General features: G+C 39.5%; 1 protein-coding gene across 4 annotated transcripts in view; it reads left to right on the top strand.

The window, feature by feature from the left end:
* Nucleotides 1-278: 278 nt before the first annotated feature.
* Nucleotides 279-13,416, top strand: part of LOC113086616 (nuclear pore complex protein Nup214-like) — a 71,485-nt gene continuing 58,347 nt past the window's right edge. For 2 of the 4 annotated variants that reach the window (XM_026255468.1, XM_026255473.1), the window contains exons 1-16: nt 279-590; nt 2,004-2,199; nt 5,632-5,783; nt 7,104-7,302; nt 7,465-7,535; nt 7,836-7,899; nt 8,958-9,061; nt 9,148-9,254; nt 9,346-9,412; nt 9,655-9,781; nt 10,613-10,771; nt 11,620-12,061; nt 12,141-12,277; nt 12,504-12,598; nt 12,683-12,763; nt 12,845-12,994. In XM_026255468.1, the coding sequence (XP_026111253.1) occupies nt 549-590; nt 2,004-2,199; nt 5,632-5,783; nt 7,104-7,302; nt 7,465-7,535; nt 7,836-7,899; nt 8,958-9,061; nt 9,148-9,254; nt 9,346-9,412; nt 9,655-9,781; nt 10,613-10,771; nt 11,620-12,061; nt 12,141-12,277; nt 12,504-12,598; nt 12,683-12,763; nt 12,845-12,994 (2,193 nt within the window). In that variant the 5' untranslated portion in view covers nt 279-548. The remainder of the gene's footprint in view (nt 591-2,003; nt 2,200-5,631; nt 5,784-7,103; nt 7,303-7,464; nt 7,536-7,835; nt 7,900-8,957; nt 9,062-9,147; nt 9,255-9,345; nt 9,413-9,654; nt 9,782-10,612; nt 10,772-11,619; nt 12,062-12,140; nt 12,278-12,503; nt 12,599-12,682; nt 12,764-12,844; nt 12,995-13,416) is intronic. The other 2 variants (XM_026255472.1, XM_026255466.1) reach the window with 2 other exon arrangements.

The raw sequence follows: 13,416 nt of genomic DNA, 5'->3' as shown, positions 1-13,416 counted from the left end.
TGAATTTTTATAAAGTCTCAGCTTTCACTGCTAACTACGCTAGCGATATTATTAATCGTCTGACACTGGTGGTTAATTAAGCTGTCAACATAAAGTTAAAAATGACCAAAAAACATCGGAGGAAGAACAGCTGAGTCTTACCTGTCAAATATAACACCCCGAGATCTGTTTTATTATCGTGTGACGGTTTGTAGGTGTCCAATCTGTCGATGAGTGATGGTATGTTTTCTTCTGTCCTGATGTGAGAGTTATGAGAGTTGCCCGCTCCAATATGGCGGCGACGTTGACGTGCGGTCGAGCGGCCAATGAGGCGTCTAGCTATTTATATGTCTATGGTGTGCGCTGCTGCGTTTGGCCAACAGAGGTCCATGTGACACACACGATACCGCTTCAAAACACGCGTCACTTCCTGCTAAAGTTCAACGCGGGTTCTTCGCTGAGAGTTTGAGATGAACAGGATAAATTCACCAGTTCGCCATTAATAACTTTATTAGCTACACAATCACTTAATATTGTAGTCGACGGCGCTTGGGTGAAGATTTGCAAAGATGGGAGACGATCCGGACTCTACTCAAGAAAGAGAGATGAAGGCGAGACCCTTAACTTACTCATGTTGTTGTTATTATTATTATTATTATTATTATTATTATTATTATTATTATTATTATTAGAGCAGTAGCGTTCTGTGGCAAATGAAGTTGACGTGTTTATGCTGTGTAAGTTAATGTGTGTTTGAGTCTACTTTCTAATTATTATCTTGGTTTGATGTTGTTTCGGTTTTGTAAAACAGCTCTAGTCATAATTAAATGATTACATGTGCACACGAATTAAGAATATAAACTCACGCTGGAGATTATGAAGTGTCGTATGTGTCTCTTCATTCCTTCATACGTCACGAGACAGCTTGATGAAACCAGATGCAGTTTCCCATCAGATTCTCTGCATTATTTATTATTTTATAATGAATTCCGATCAGCACAGGATTCAATTTAATGTCAGGCATATGCCGTGAAATGAAAGTGAAAGCTGTGAGTTTGTCTGACACACACCTGAATCAGGAGTATTGACAGGCGGCTTGTTCTTCTGTCGTGTGTTTTCAGCGTCATTTGTTGTGCTCGTGACGTCATTCCCGTCCACGCATGCGTGTTTCTGTGGATCTTTAAAAGTCTCAACTCTTCTTTCCGCAAATTAAAACCTAAAAAGCTCTTAAATCGGAGAAGAAAATTTTCATAAAGTCATGGCATTAAAAGTTGCACACACTGCAAAAAAAATAAAAAAATAAATAAAATAAAAAATACAAATGTTGAAATAGCTTTAATTAAAACAAGATATATTTACTTGATATGCAAAATTATGATATGAGGTCTTGTTTTCTGAAAAACTGAACAACATTGCTCAAGGTTTCTGCTTAAAAACAAGAACAATCTTTATCAGCACATGATAGGTAAAAATTGATAGCATGAATGCACGTAAGTCGCTTTGGATAAAAGCGTCTGCTAAATGCATAAAATTAATTTAATTTTAATTTACAATCTGATCTGTTGTTTGGGTGTTGAAACTTGTTTTCCTTTTGAATTAAGTTTGATTTTAAGTTGAGTTAGCAGCTATTTGTTTTCCTTTGTTTTAAGCATAAACTCACTCTCTTTTGATCAATTTAAATATATCTTGATTTAAGATTCTTTAAACATTTGCGCTAGAAAACAAGATAAAAATTACTTGGGGAGAACATCAGTTTTTTGTAGTTGGATCACAATATACAGTAAAATTATTTCCATATTTGTTCGGAGCAGTTTTTTTTTTTATGATTTAGAAAGAAATGGAGATTGATTGGAAGATCTATTTTAAATTTGGAGGCATTGCTAATGAGAGACATTTACATTTAGTGAACATATTTGACGTATTGCAGTCTTTTACCTGGTCTTAAAAAGGTACCTGCGGAAAGCCTGATGTTTCACAGCAGTAATAAGCACTTACATACAGATGTGCTCTTCTGTGCTTCTCAGGACTTCAAGTTCCGTCAGATGAAGAAGATCCATGTGTTCGAGTCATCTGTGGATCTTCCTAAGGAGCGCTCCAGTCTCCTCACCATCTCCAACAAATATGGCCTGACGTTCGCTGGCAGAGGCGGGATGCTGAAAGTGTTCTGGACGAGAGACGTGACCGCAGCCGGCCGTCTGGAGGGAAACCCCAATGACACCGGTAAGACCACGTGACCCCTGTAGACAGCTGCATATATGAAAATAAAACACCTAACCCTAAAAAATCCTAACAAAAGGTTTCTCATCTGTTTTTTGTAGTATTAGGTGTCCTTAATAACATACTAAAAGTTTACCAAAGTTTGACCACTAGAAAGGTGTAATTTTCAAGATGGCGTCCAAGATGGGCATTGGAGCCCTTATAATATCCTAACTCCTTCATTATTTGACTTAGTCAAGTAATCTTGGTGTCTAACCCCATGTTTTCTGTGTCTGTAAATCCATTGGACTTGTCTAAATTGCACTGACATGATTACATACCTATGGAATACATGATTTTGTGAGAATACTGTAAGGTTTTATCATTGTTTGGGGTGAACCAGAGATGTAAACAATTTAGCCTATGTCATGTCACTTGTTTTGCTAAAACACAGACTTTACATTCGATGTAAACGTTATTGCACCCAAAAGTAACTTAAATTGGAGTTGTATAACTTTGATCATAACTTTGATCATAAACAACCCTGTATTAGCCCAGAACAGAAGCCTGTGTGTGAAACCTCTAAAATGGTCACTCATTTCAATTTTAATAAGGTAATTAATATGCAATGCATGCATCCTTTATAGATGTTTTAGAGTATAAAGGTGGCATTATACTAAACCCAACAAACCTAAATTCACCATTTTCAGCAATTCAGAAGATGGTAGAATAGAATATTGACATTTGATATTGCGTGACTCATTGTAATGTTGTTGGCAGCACAGTGTATACCATTTTGCTCAAACAAAAGTTCTTTATTTTTTGTAATTTAATTTTAAAAAGTAATCTTTTTTTTTATTATTCTGTTTGTTACGACTTACAGCTTAGGAAAATAAAAAATTCAGTATCTCAAAAAATTTGAATATTCCATTTTGAGCTTGATTAGTTTTATTAATTATGAGTATAAATACTGGGTACCTCCTGGGCTAGTTCAGAACATGCAACCACAATTATGGGAAAGACTACTGACTTGACTGTTGTCCAGAAGACAATCATCATAACCCTTCACTAGTAGGTTAAGCCACAGAAGGTCACTGCTGAAAGGGCTGGCTGTACACAGAGTGCTGTATCAAAATATATTTATAGAAAGTTGACTGGAAGGAAAAAGTGTGGTAGGAAAAGGTGTAAAAGCAACAGGGATGACTTCAGCCTTGGGAAGATTGTCAGGAAAAGCAGATTCAAGAACTTGGGAGAGCTTCACAAGGAGTGGACTGAAGCCGGAGTCAGTGCATCAAGAGTCATCAAGCTCAGACATCTTCAAGAAAAGGGCTACAGCAGTCACATTCCTAAAACCAAGCCACTCCTGAGCCAAAAAAAAAAACATCAGAAGCATTTCACCTGGGAGAAGGAGAAAAAGAACTGGACTGTTGCTCAGTGGTTCACAGTCCTCTTTTCAGATGAAAGTTACTTTTGCATTTCATTTGGAATTCAAGGTCTGGAGGAAGACTGGAGAGGGACAGAATCCAAAGTCCAGTGTGAAGTTTCTGAAGTCAGTGATGATTTGAGTGCTGTCTGCTGGTGTTGGTTCATTATGTTTTATCAAGTCCAAAGTCAATGCAACCATCTACCAGGAGATTTTGTAGCTCTTTATGCTTCCATCTGCTGACAAGCTTAATGGAGATGCTGATTTAATTTTGCAGCAGAAATTTAGCACCTATGTCAGGGATCTAGGAGGGAGGACCCAATTTCATTGGGAGGTAATAAGGTTTTATTGACAAAACAGACTGATACAAGAGGGTAGTGAAGTGAACAATAGATAACACAACAGGAAAACAGTTAACAGGAACAGCTAGGGGAGGCCAGTGGGAAAGCTTCAGGAAACAACTGGCAGAATACTTGGCAACAGAGGGGGCAGCAAAACCAGGCTGACTGAGAAGACCACGCAAGGCACCGTAGAGCAGATCTTAGACACTTGTTAACCACTGACTCTGAGACAGACCAAGTGCCAGGTAGGTAGAACCAGGGCAGGACCCACGGGGACATGACATGAACTCGAACACAAAACTAGACAGGACAAAGCTCCACAAAAACACAAATTAAACTCAAGACAAGGAAAGATATAAGCCAATGAACTAATAAAAGGTTAAGTAACAAGATAAAAAATTACCAGTTTAACCAACAAGGATCAAGACTAGAAAAGCCAAATAAATATTACAAATTAGAGCCAAAAGCAAGAACAAACAAATTACTAAAATAAGGAGCAAGACAAGAACATAGAACTACAAGGACTAGACAAGGGCACAAGACCAACCAGACAAGGAGACACGGGCGCGTATTCAGCCACATACAGAGACAGAGAGGGTGTGAATGACCATGAACCAGCAAACAAAAAAGGGTAAGGGGCACTATAAATAAGGAGGAACATACATGAGGGACCGTTGAGCACAATTAGATTGACCAGGCTGACGAGGGGGGTGTGGTAAACAGGAAACAAGGAGGAGGAGCTAAAGGAGCACATGGCCGAGAAAACAATTAACAAATCCATGTGCTGATACTAGACACAAGAAACAAAACATAAAACAAAGTGCAAAACCCTCACAACCTACCCACAGTGCCAAAACCACTTCCAAGTGATTTGCTGACCATGATATTACTGTGCTTGATTGGCCAGCCAACTCACCTGACCTGAACCTCACAGAGAATCTATGGGGTATTGTGAAGAGGAAGATAAGTAACATCTGAAAAACAATACAGAGGAGCTGAAGGCCCCATCAAAGCAACCTGCAGTACCACGTAATTGCAAAAGGAGCCCTAACCAAGTATTGATAGCATAATTAAACCTACTTTGGACATCTTGAACATTTCTGTTTTGTAAATCTTTTTTTGATTGATCTTTGAGAAAATATTCTAATTTTTTGAGATACTGAAGCTGTAAGTCGTAACCATCAGAACTCAAACAAAAAACTCTTTACATATTTCAGATTATGCATGTGCAATAAATGTAGAATATAAAAGGTTGTACCTGCATGTACTTAAGGGAAATTGTACATATTTTCCCCATAAATATGCTTGTAACCAATTGCTTTAATATATAATTGGACTTGTAATCACTTATCTATCATGCAAATATGCTACTTATAATATTACATGGCAAAAACATGTATCAGGCACCAATATTTCTGGTCTAGGAGGAAAAACAAGGAGTAATGGTCATTTTAAGGACCTGGCGGCAGCCATTTTGAAAAACGGGGCCTTTCTTGGAGTCAAACTTTGGTAAACTTTTAGTATGTTTTTAAGTACATTTGATACTACTGTAAATCACTGAGAAACGTTTTGTTAGAATTTTTTGGGGGTCAAGACATATTTGCAGCTGACTTCTGTGCTGCTGTGCTGTGACTGCGCTCGGGCGCACGTGTGTGTGTGTGTGTGTGTGTGTGTGTGTGTGTGTCTCATCAGTGGAGTGCTCCTGCGCGGTCACATTGACTGTCGGGCTGGCGATGCATCACATGGCTCTGAGCAGTGACGAGCTGACGCTGTCTGTGTGCGGGACGGGGGACGCAGCAGAGCTCACGCTCCACTTCTACGATGTCCGCTCCTTCCTCAACAAGGTCATCCAGCTCTCCTAAAAAATATTTAAACTTGGCTTTCATTTGTTTCCTCCTGATACTGTTAATGTGACCAGAATATAGCCATTGTTGATGATATGGGATTAAAACATAAATAAATTATAAATAACAGAAATAAACACAAAAATAACAGTGATGCAAATTTTAGACCATTATGTTCTTATTATTTTATTATTATGTGTGTGTTCGTATAGCAAGTGGCACCAATATTTTTTACCATTTATTTTTTTTAATTATATATATTTTTTACTTCATCAGAATGGTATGAAACTTGGTGATATTGGTGGCACTTGCCATATGAACACACATAATTGGAAACAAATAGTCTAGTGTGGTCTTCACTGTCAGAACTAAGTGAATGCCATTGAAAATGAATGGGAAATATGAAAATACAGAGCAATTTTCTGGGATAAAATCTACAATCAGCTGGGATGATGAAGTCCTTGATAATGTCTAAATATATAAAGGTCAAAGACAAAATGTCCCATTTTGGTAGCCGCATCAAATTACATTTACAAAGATGATTTTATATACATAGTAAGCATGTTAAATGCTAGGAAAGTGTCTACTTTAATGTTTCAAATAACTTTTGTTAAAATGTCAAAATATGGGTTAAATATAGTCTATGGGTTAAATATGCGACTTATAGTCTGGAAAATATGGTAAAATTAATTAGTTTTTGTAGGCTGCACTGTGATACTTAAATAGAGTATTTTAATGTTTCTAATGATTCTTGTTTTAAATATGCCTTTTTCTTTTCTTTTTCTTTTTTTTTGGTATATGAACTATTGTTACACTGAATACCCTTTTAGTGGGTGTCAGTGGGTTTTACAACTTACCCAACTGTTCAACTGACAAGTTGTCTGAAAAGACTTCAGGAGATAAAGTTATGAGATGTGAAAATGACATGAGTTTGGACCTTTATACAGCACAAGCCATTGTAAAAACTCTAAATCTGTGATAATATCAAACCTGCAGGCATTTAGTAGTTAAACCATGGTGTTACATATGATTTTCTTCTCTCCCGCCAGATGGCATTAATCTGCCTTTCATCCACTGGATTTCAAATACTTTTGCTTAAACACTGCATTCATCGGAAATTAAATTTTTCTTCTAATTTTTGTATTAATTCGTATAATTTAGAGGTGGTTATTGTCTAGTACAATGAAATCCCCTACAAAATACTTTTATGAAAAATCTATATACTACACTTGTTGTCTTTGGTGTGTTTTGAGGATCAAGAGTGTGGTGAAGACCAGAGTGTGTGTGTGTGTGTGTGTTTGTGTGTGGTTGCTCCCACAGGACAGGCAGGAGAAGCGTCCCTTCACCTCTTTCAGACCCATGGCCGCTGCAGACACACTGGTCCAGGATCTGAAGTGGAGTCCGGTGGACGCGTCCCGTCTGGCCGTGTGTCTGTCTGACGGCAGTATGATGGTGCTGGACGTTCAGGACTCCGTCAGTGTGGTCGCTCAGCTTCCTGCCTCTGTGGGAATCACATGCGGTCAGTGGTTACTGTGTGCTCTCTTTATTCTCACAGTGCTAACCTTGAGTGAATCTGTTCAAGTTCTCGGTCTCTAGATACCTCAAGCGCTAGTTAGCCAGTGTCTTTGAGCTTATTTTAAAGCATGTTGATTCTATCCTCTCTCTCTCTCTGTCTTTGTAGTTTGCTGGAGTCCCAAAGGGAAGCAGGTGTCTGCTGGGAAAGAGGATGCCACAGTGGTTCAGTTCACTCCTGTACGTCTGTGCATGAGCGTTTATGAAGGACAGACCTTCACTTTACCAAGAAGAACTAAAATACAAACTATATTACACACAATATTGTTCTCTTTGTTATAAGCATGAACTGAGGTTTTGTCATCTGCTGCTTTAAATGCTTGGACTCTTATTGGCTGTCAATGTTTTTATGATTAATTAGCTGGGGGAAAACATCACTCTGAAAGAGATTATAGTGATGGTGTGTCTCTGTGTTAGAGCGATTATTGAAACTTTTTATAGTTCATCCTTGTGAATGGGCATTTTGTGTTTGTATCTCAGACCTTACAGGCCAAGAAGGTGATTCCTTGTCCCAGCTTCTACAGTCAGGATCACCCCGTCAAAGGTGCGACTGCTGCGATTCACTGCGCTCTTACAGTGACCGTGTTCCTGTATCGATGTGATGTCAGCGCTAATCAGCCTGAGTGTCACCACAACTTTAACCCAAGAGTTTAGATGTGAATTTGTATTGATCACAATGAGACTGCAGTTTCAATATGAACAATCAAAAACCTAATTGCGGTTTAAAATGCATTTTAAGATCCAAGTTTGTTGTGCTTGTTTGTGGGGCTGCATAATCTGGCCAAATATTTTGTATGATTGTATAGCAACATGACTATAAAAGAATACAAGTAATTCTATTAATACGGTCTTAAGTCTTACTTCACTCTTCCTGTAATTAAGGCCTAAAAAGATCTTAAATCAGAGTTCATTCATAAAGCTATGGCATTAAATGTTGCACACACTGCAGAAAAAAAAAAAAATGTTCAATCAAAATTCATTTACTTGAGATGCAAAATGAAGATTTGAAGTCTTGTTTTTTTAGAAATTGGTCAAAATGCAATGCGTCTATGCCTAAAACAAGAACAAATATCTGCAAATGGGAAATGAAAACCTGTTTCCTTTTAATTCATTAGTGTTTTCTGAGATGTGTCGTCTTGTTTTAATCACAAACTCATTCTGTTTAAATCATAATGTCATTTTGCTTCTCCAGTAAATGTATTTTACTGGAAAATCTTTAGACATGCACTGGAAAACAAGAATAAATACTGAGAAAGGAGCACTTTTCTGCAGTGTGATGAGATACAGGAAAATATATTTCCATATATATCATATTTATATATCTTTTTTTTTTCTTTTTTTTTTTTTTTCTTGTAAAATGAATAAAAAAGTAATGGAGATCTTTAAGTTGTGTTTTCAGCATGGTGAGATGTTATCAAATTTGACCTTCATAAAACCTATATAAACTTGCCCATTGACTCATGTTAATCCACAGTCATTTTTATACCAGATGCACATCACTTCCACTCTCATAAGTAAGGATGTGAGTGTTAGTGTCTGTGCTAATGTGTGTTGTGTGTGTGTGTGTGTGTGTGTGTGTGTGTGTGTGTGTGTGTTCCACAGTGCTGGACGTGTTGTGGTTGAGCACGTTTAACTTTGCGGTGGTGTACGCAGCGGCTGATGGGTCTCTGGAGACGCCGCCGGAGCTGGTGGTCATATCGCTGCCTGTGAGTAACTCTTACCAATCACACACTACAAAACCTTTCAGACAGGACGATGATGACAATGTGTCAACTGTGTGTGTGTGTGTCAGAAAAAGGATGAGAAGAGAGACGAGTGCTTTCTGAACTTCAATGACCTGGTGTACGCCTCCTGCACTGAGAGGCAGCATCACTACTTCCTGTGCCATATCGAGGACTGGTGAGACTCGTCTGCATGTCCTGCGCTCGCATTAGCTTTGTTAGTCCTCTAGAAATTCAGGAATCAAATAAAACGGATTTCTCCTGCGCAGGGACCTGGTTTTGGCTGCATCAGCCGCTGCTACTGAAGTCAGCGTTATCGCTAAACAGGAGGACAAGGTAAGCATGGGTTATTGTCCTTAACTAAAACTAAAATCATAAAATAGAAATAAAAAACCATTTGATGATACTTAACTTAAAGGGATAGTTCACCCAGAAATATTTAAAAAAATGTAATAAAAAAAAAAAAAAAAAATTGGATTTAAAAAAAGTATTAACATTAAATTGTAGTAATAGTGTCTCCATGTTCGTAAAATAACGCCGGTCAGAAGTGTTAGTCACAGAGGTCTGATGTGTTGCAGGTGAACTGGGAGCTGTGGGTGCTGGAATATGCCAGTCGAGCAGAGCTTCCTGTCTCAGAGAACAGTGAGGACACACTTCCTGTGGGCATGGCCATCGATTACACCAGCCAGGAGGACATACACCTGTGTAAGAGCTCCTGTGATGGTAGATTGTTCTTGTGACTGAGCAGTGAACACGCTTCTCCATTTACTTGCTTACATTATTCCTTTATGTGTGAAGCGGGTGTGCATGGAAATATTTATTATTCAATAAGACACACTTAAACAAGAAATTATGTTCTAGAGAGCTTTTACACATTTGAAATACCTTGCACTTTAAAATAAACTTCCAGTTGTCTATATGAACTGATATGACATTTAAAAAAAAAAAAAGTGATTTATATTGCTACTGCAGAGACATACAAACACACAGAACAAAGACTACTGTTAATGGAAATAGTTAGTTTTAAGAAAAACTTTAAGTACACATGATCACTCTTTACAAGGAGCTTTTTATGTTAAAATGTAATATGTTAAAATGCAAAATATTTGTCTTAAAATTTTCAATTGCAAATGTTCAAACACTTAACTTTTAATTTCAAATCTTGAACCTTTATTTGGCAGAATATATTGATGAAATAGTGTAAACTTCTGTGCAAAAAAATGCCAGAAATTATGCGAATATAAATTAACTGAGCTTTGCAAGAATTGCGTTTCCTAATGCACATTAAACTCACGTCGCTTACAAACATACTTTAAATACACAGCACAACTGACTATAAACTTATTTAAAGCCATGATTTAATTATTGCAAATTGTTAATATCACTGTCTCCGTTTTAATTAATTATGCATCCCTCTTTGTTTATGTTTTTAAATAAGTTGTATTCGATTTAAATACTCATGAACCCTGTTTTGTAAACATGTTGTCACAGCTACTGCTTGTTTGTTTGTTGTAAAATCTCTTCTTGCGTCCTCAGCTGATGAAAAGAGGTTGCCTCCGGCGCCGACGCTGATGCTGCTGTCTACAGATGGAGTTCTGTGTCCCTTCTCTTTACTGAACCTCAACCCAGGGGTCAGACAGCTGACCGTAGCTGCCGTCCCGCTGCCTGAGGATGGCGAGAGAGCGCCTGCTGCTAGTAAGTCCACAGCCATGAGACACACTCGCCATCAATATTTCAAGCACCCAATATATCTCACAGCATACTTTGTTCTTTGCTTACGAGTATAAAAAGTTGGAAATACCTTTGCAGCGGTATAATGTTAGCAAACATCTCAACACATTTTTATGTAAATATGTGCTGCATGCTTTGCTCTCAGTAACAAACACACAACAAAATGAAAATGGTGAGAAAACAGCAGTTAAGAAAGCATCTAATCATAGTGACGTGGATATGTTTGCTCCAGCTGTGAATTCTTTGCTCCAGTCAGGTTTATATAGCACTGTGGTGGGAGGAGCCAAAGACGGACACAGTGGGTGTGGCGTCAGGCCTTGGAGAGGCTTTTATTAAACAGAAAATAAAACATAAAATGTGAATAAAGTGTTCAGAGGGGAAATAGTGTCCAGAATAAACAGGGGTTCTGGTGTCCCCGTTGTGCTGGGGAATTGTGATTGAAGGGCAGCATTCAGAAAGGATGGGTCCAGGTAGAGGTGGCCGCACTTGCTCCCATCTCTGGTCCGGGAGCGATGGCAGGCGGTTTCGTTATTTCTACCTATTGCATAATTGCCATAGATCAAGGGTAGATTGAAGGTGAAACTGATTTTGTACGAAATGTTTGAAACCAGTTCATTCTTTGATTCCTCTTGAAGTATATTGGGGCTTTTACTGTGCCAGTCAAACCTACTTTGATGAAGTCAAATTTAATTCAGTTGTAGCATTTTAAATCTATTATTGTCTAACACAGATGAATCATGAATTAGAAGTGATTGAAGATGCAGGGTTTACAATCCGGTGACTTTGTTGTGTTCTAACACACTTTGTTTCAGAATCATCTTCGTTCTCTTTTGCTCCCGACTCTTCAGCGTCCTCCATCTTCCCATCTGTCCCAGCATCTTTTGGCACAGCCCTGCCCCCAGCCACCTTATCCTTCACAGCCCCGCCCCCAGCAGCCGCTGCTGCCACCTCCTCGGCCCTGCCTACCTCAGTGTCCTCCACAAATTTCTCCTTCTCTCTTCCTGCTCCAAACTCTAACGGTCCCTCTGGCTTCTCGCTGGGCTCCACCACATCTGGTTTCTCCTTTAACGCTCCCAAACCCTCCTCCAATGCTCCTGCCTTGTCCTTCACTTCCTCCTTCGCGCCAAAGGAGGTCAGCAGTGCTCCAACGGCCATTCCTGCTAAGCGTCCGCCTGCCATGTCTCCCGTCATCAGCGGTCCCAAAGCACCTGTGGAGCCTGCGACACCTGCTGTCAGGATGAACCTCACTGACAGGTGAGCGTGTGATCTCAGATATTACGCTATTTGGATAATCCTGAATGACCAGCAGTTCAGAGTTTGGCTTGTTTTGTAGCAGGTTTCTGGAGGTGGACTCTCGGGCATCAGTCACATCTACTGCCCAGCCGTTTTCTTTGACCTCCACGCCCAAACCCGCAGCAGCGGAGGTCAGTGGCCCGACGACAGCAGTGCTCAAACCAGCCGCCCCTGCAGGTACGTGCTTACCTCACAGACTCTCCGTCCAGACCTTCCCATGAAGGGATATTTGTGGACATTCTATAGATGGACTTGATGCATTTGTTCACATTGATCTTGTATTTGAGATAAATTCATAAATCGTCGTATGTACACATTTAGGATCATTGTTTGCATGTTTTAGGTCCCTACAGTGATCAGAGATGCTGTATAAAAGTGTGAGATGTTGTTGTTGTTGTTGTAGTGTTGTCTCGGGCCGCTCAAATCAGCGCTCCTCCAGCCGCTCCGCTAAAACCAGCCGCAGTCGCTCCTCCTGCGTCCAATGCTCCGTCTGCACAGGTACAGCACTGAAGAACTGATGAACCAGTCACATGTGTCCTGCACAGACAGATCTGAAGTGTGTTTCCATGTGTTTTGTGGTAGGCCGTGTCTGTGAAAGCAATGGAGAAACACCTGCAGCAGAAGAAAGACTCGGACCCCGTCATGACTGGAATACTGGAGGAGGTAGAGCCCAAAAATCACGTTTTACATCGGAAGAGCTGTTATACTGATGCTGATTGAGTGCCTGCTCTGTCCTCTGCTCAGATCGGACACTTTGAGAAGGAGCTGGACGATCTGAAGACTCGCTGCAGAAATGCTGATTTCAGGGTGGGAAGCAACGACGACATGAGAGACCTGAGGAAAGACTCGGAGAACGTACACGCCTTCACGCTGGAGATCAGAGACACCACTGAGGTACGACCTGCACCTAGGTATGAGATTTTGAGAGAGTTCTTCTTCTTGTCTTCTATTTTTGATAATCCAGTGAAGTAAAAGTCACACACAGGAAGGTAACTTCATAAAGAAAACATAATACAATTATATGATCACAACCAACCAATGAGACTATTCATCATTCAAAGACAGCCTTGCATCATGAAACGTCTGAGAGACAAATAGCTCAGACTCCGAGCAGGTAAAGCAGTGTTGCCCATTCATTATCTAGGTTGTTGTGGTACCCATCGTAGTCTAATCTGCCTGGGCACATAATGAATATGATAATGAGATGGAAGTATTTTTACACTTCTCATAATAACAAAAAAGGTCTCTAATGTTGTGTTTTGCACCATTGCTTTGGCACAGCATGTCAAACTAGAAGCAAAATAACAATATGGCTA

This window comes from Carassius auratus, chromosome 5 (genome assembly GCF_003368295.1).
Source record: "Carassius auratus strain Wakin chromosome 5, ASM336829v1, whole genome shotgun sequence".
In the NCBI taxonomy this organism is placed as follows: Eukaryota; Metazoa; Chordata; class Actinopteri; order Cypriniformes; family Cyprinidae; genus Carassius; species Carassius auratus.
This window is presented reverse-complemented; position numbering and strand designations above follow the sequence as displayed.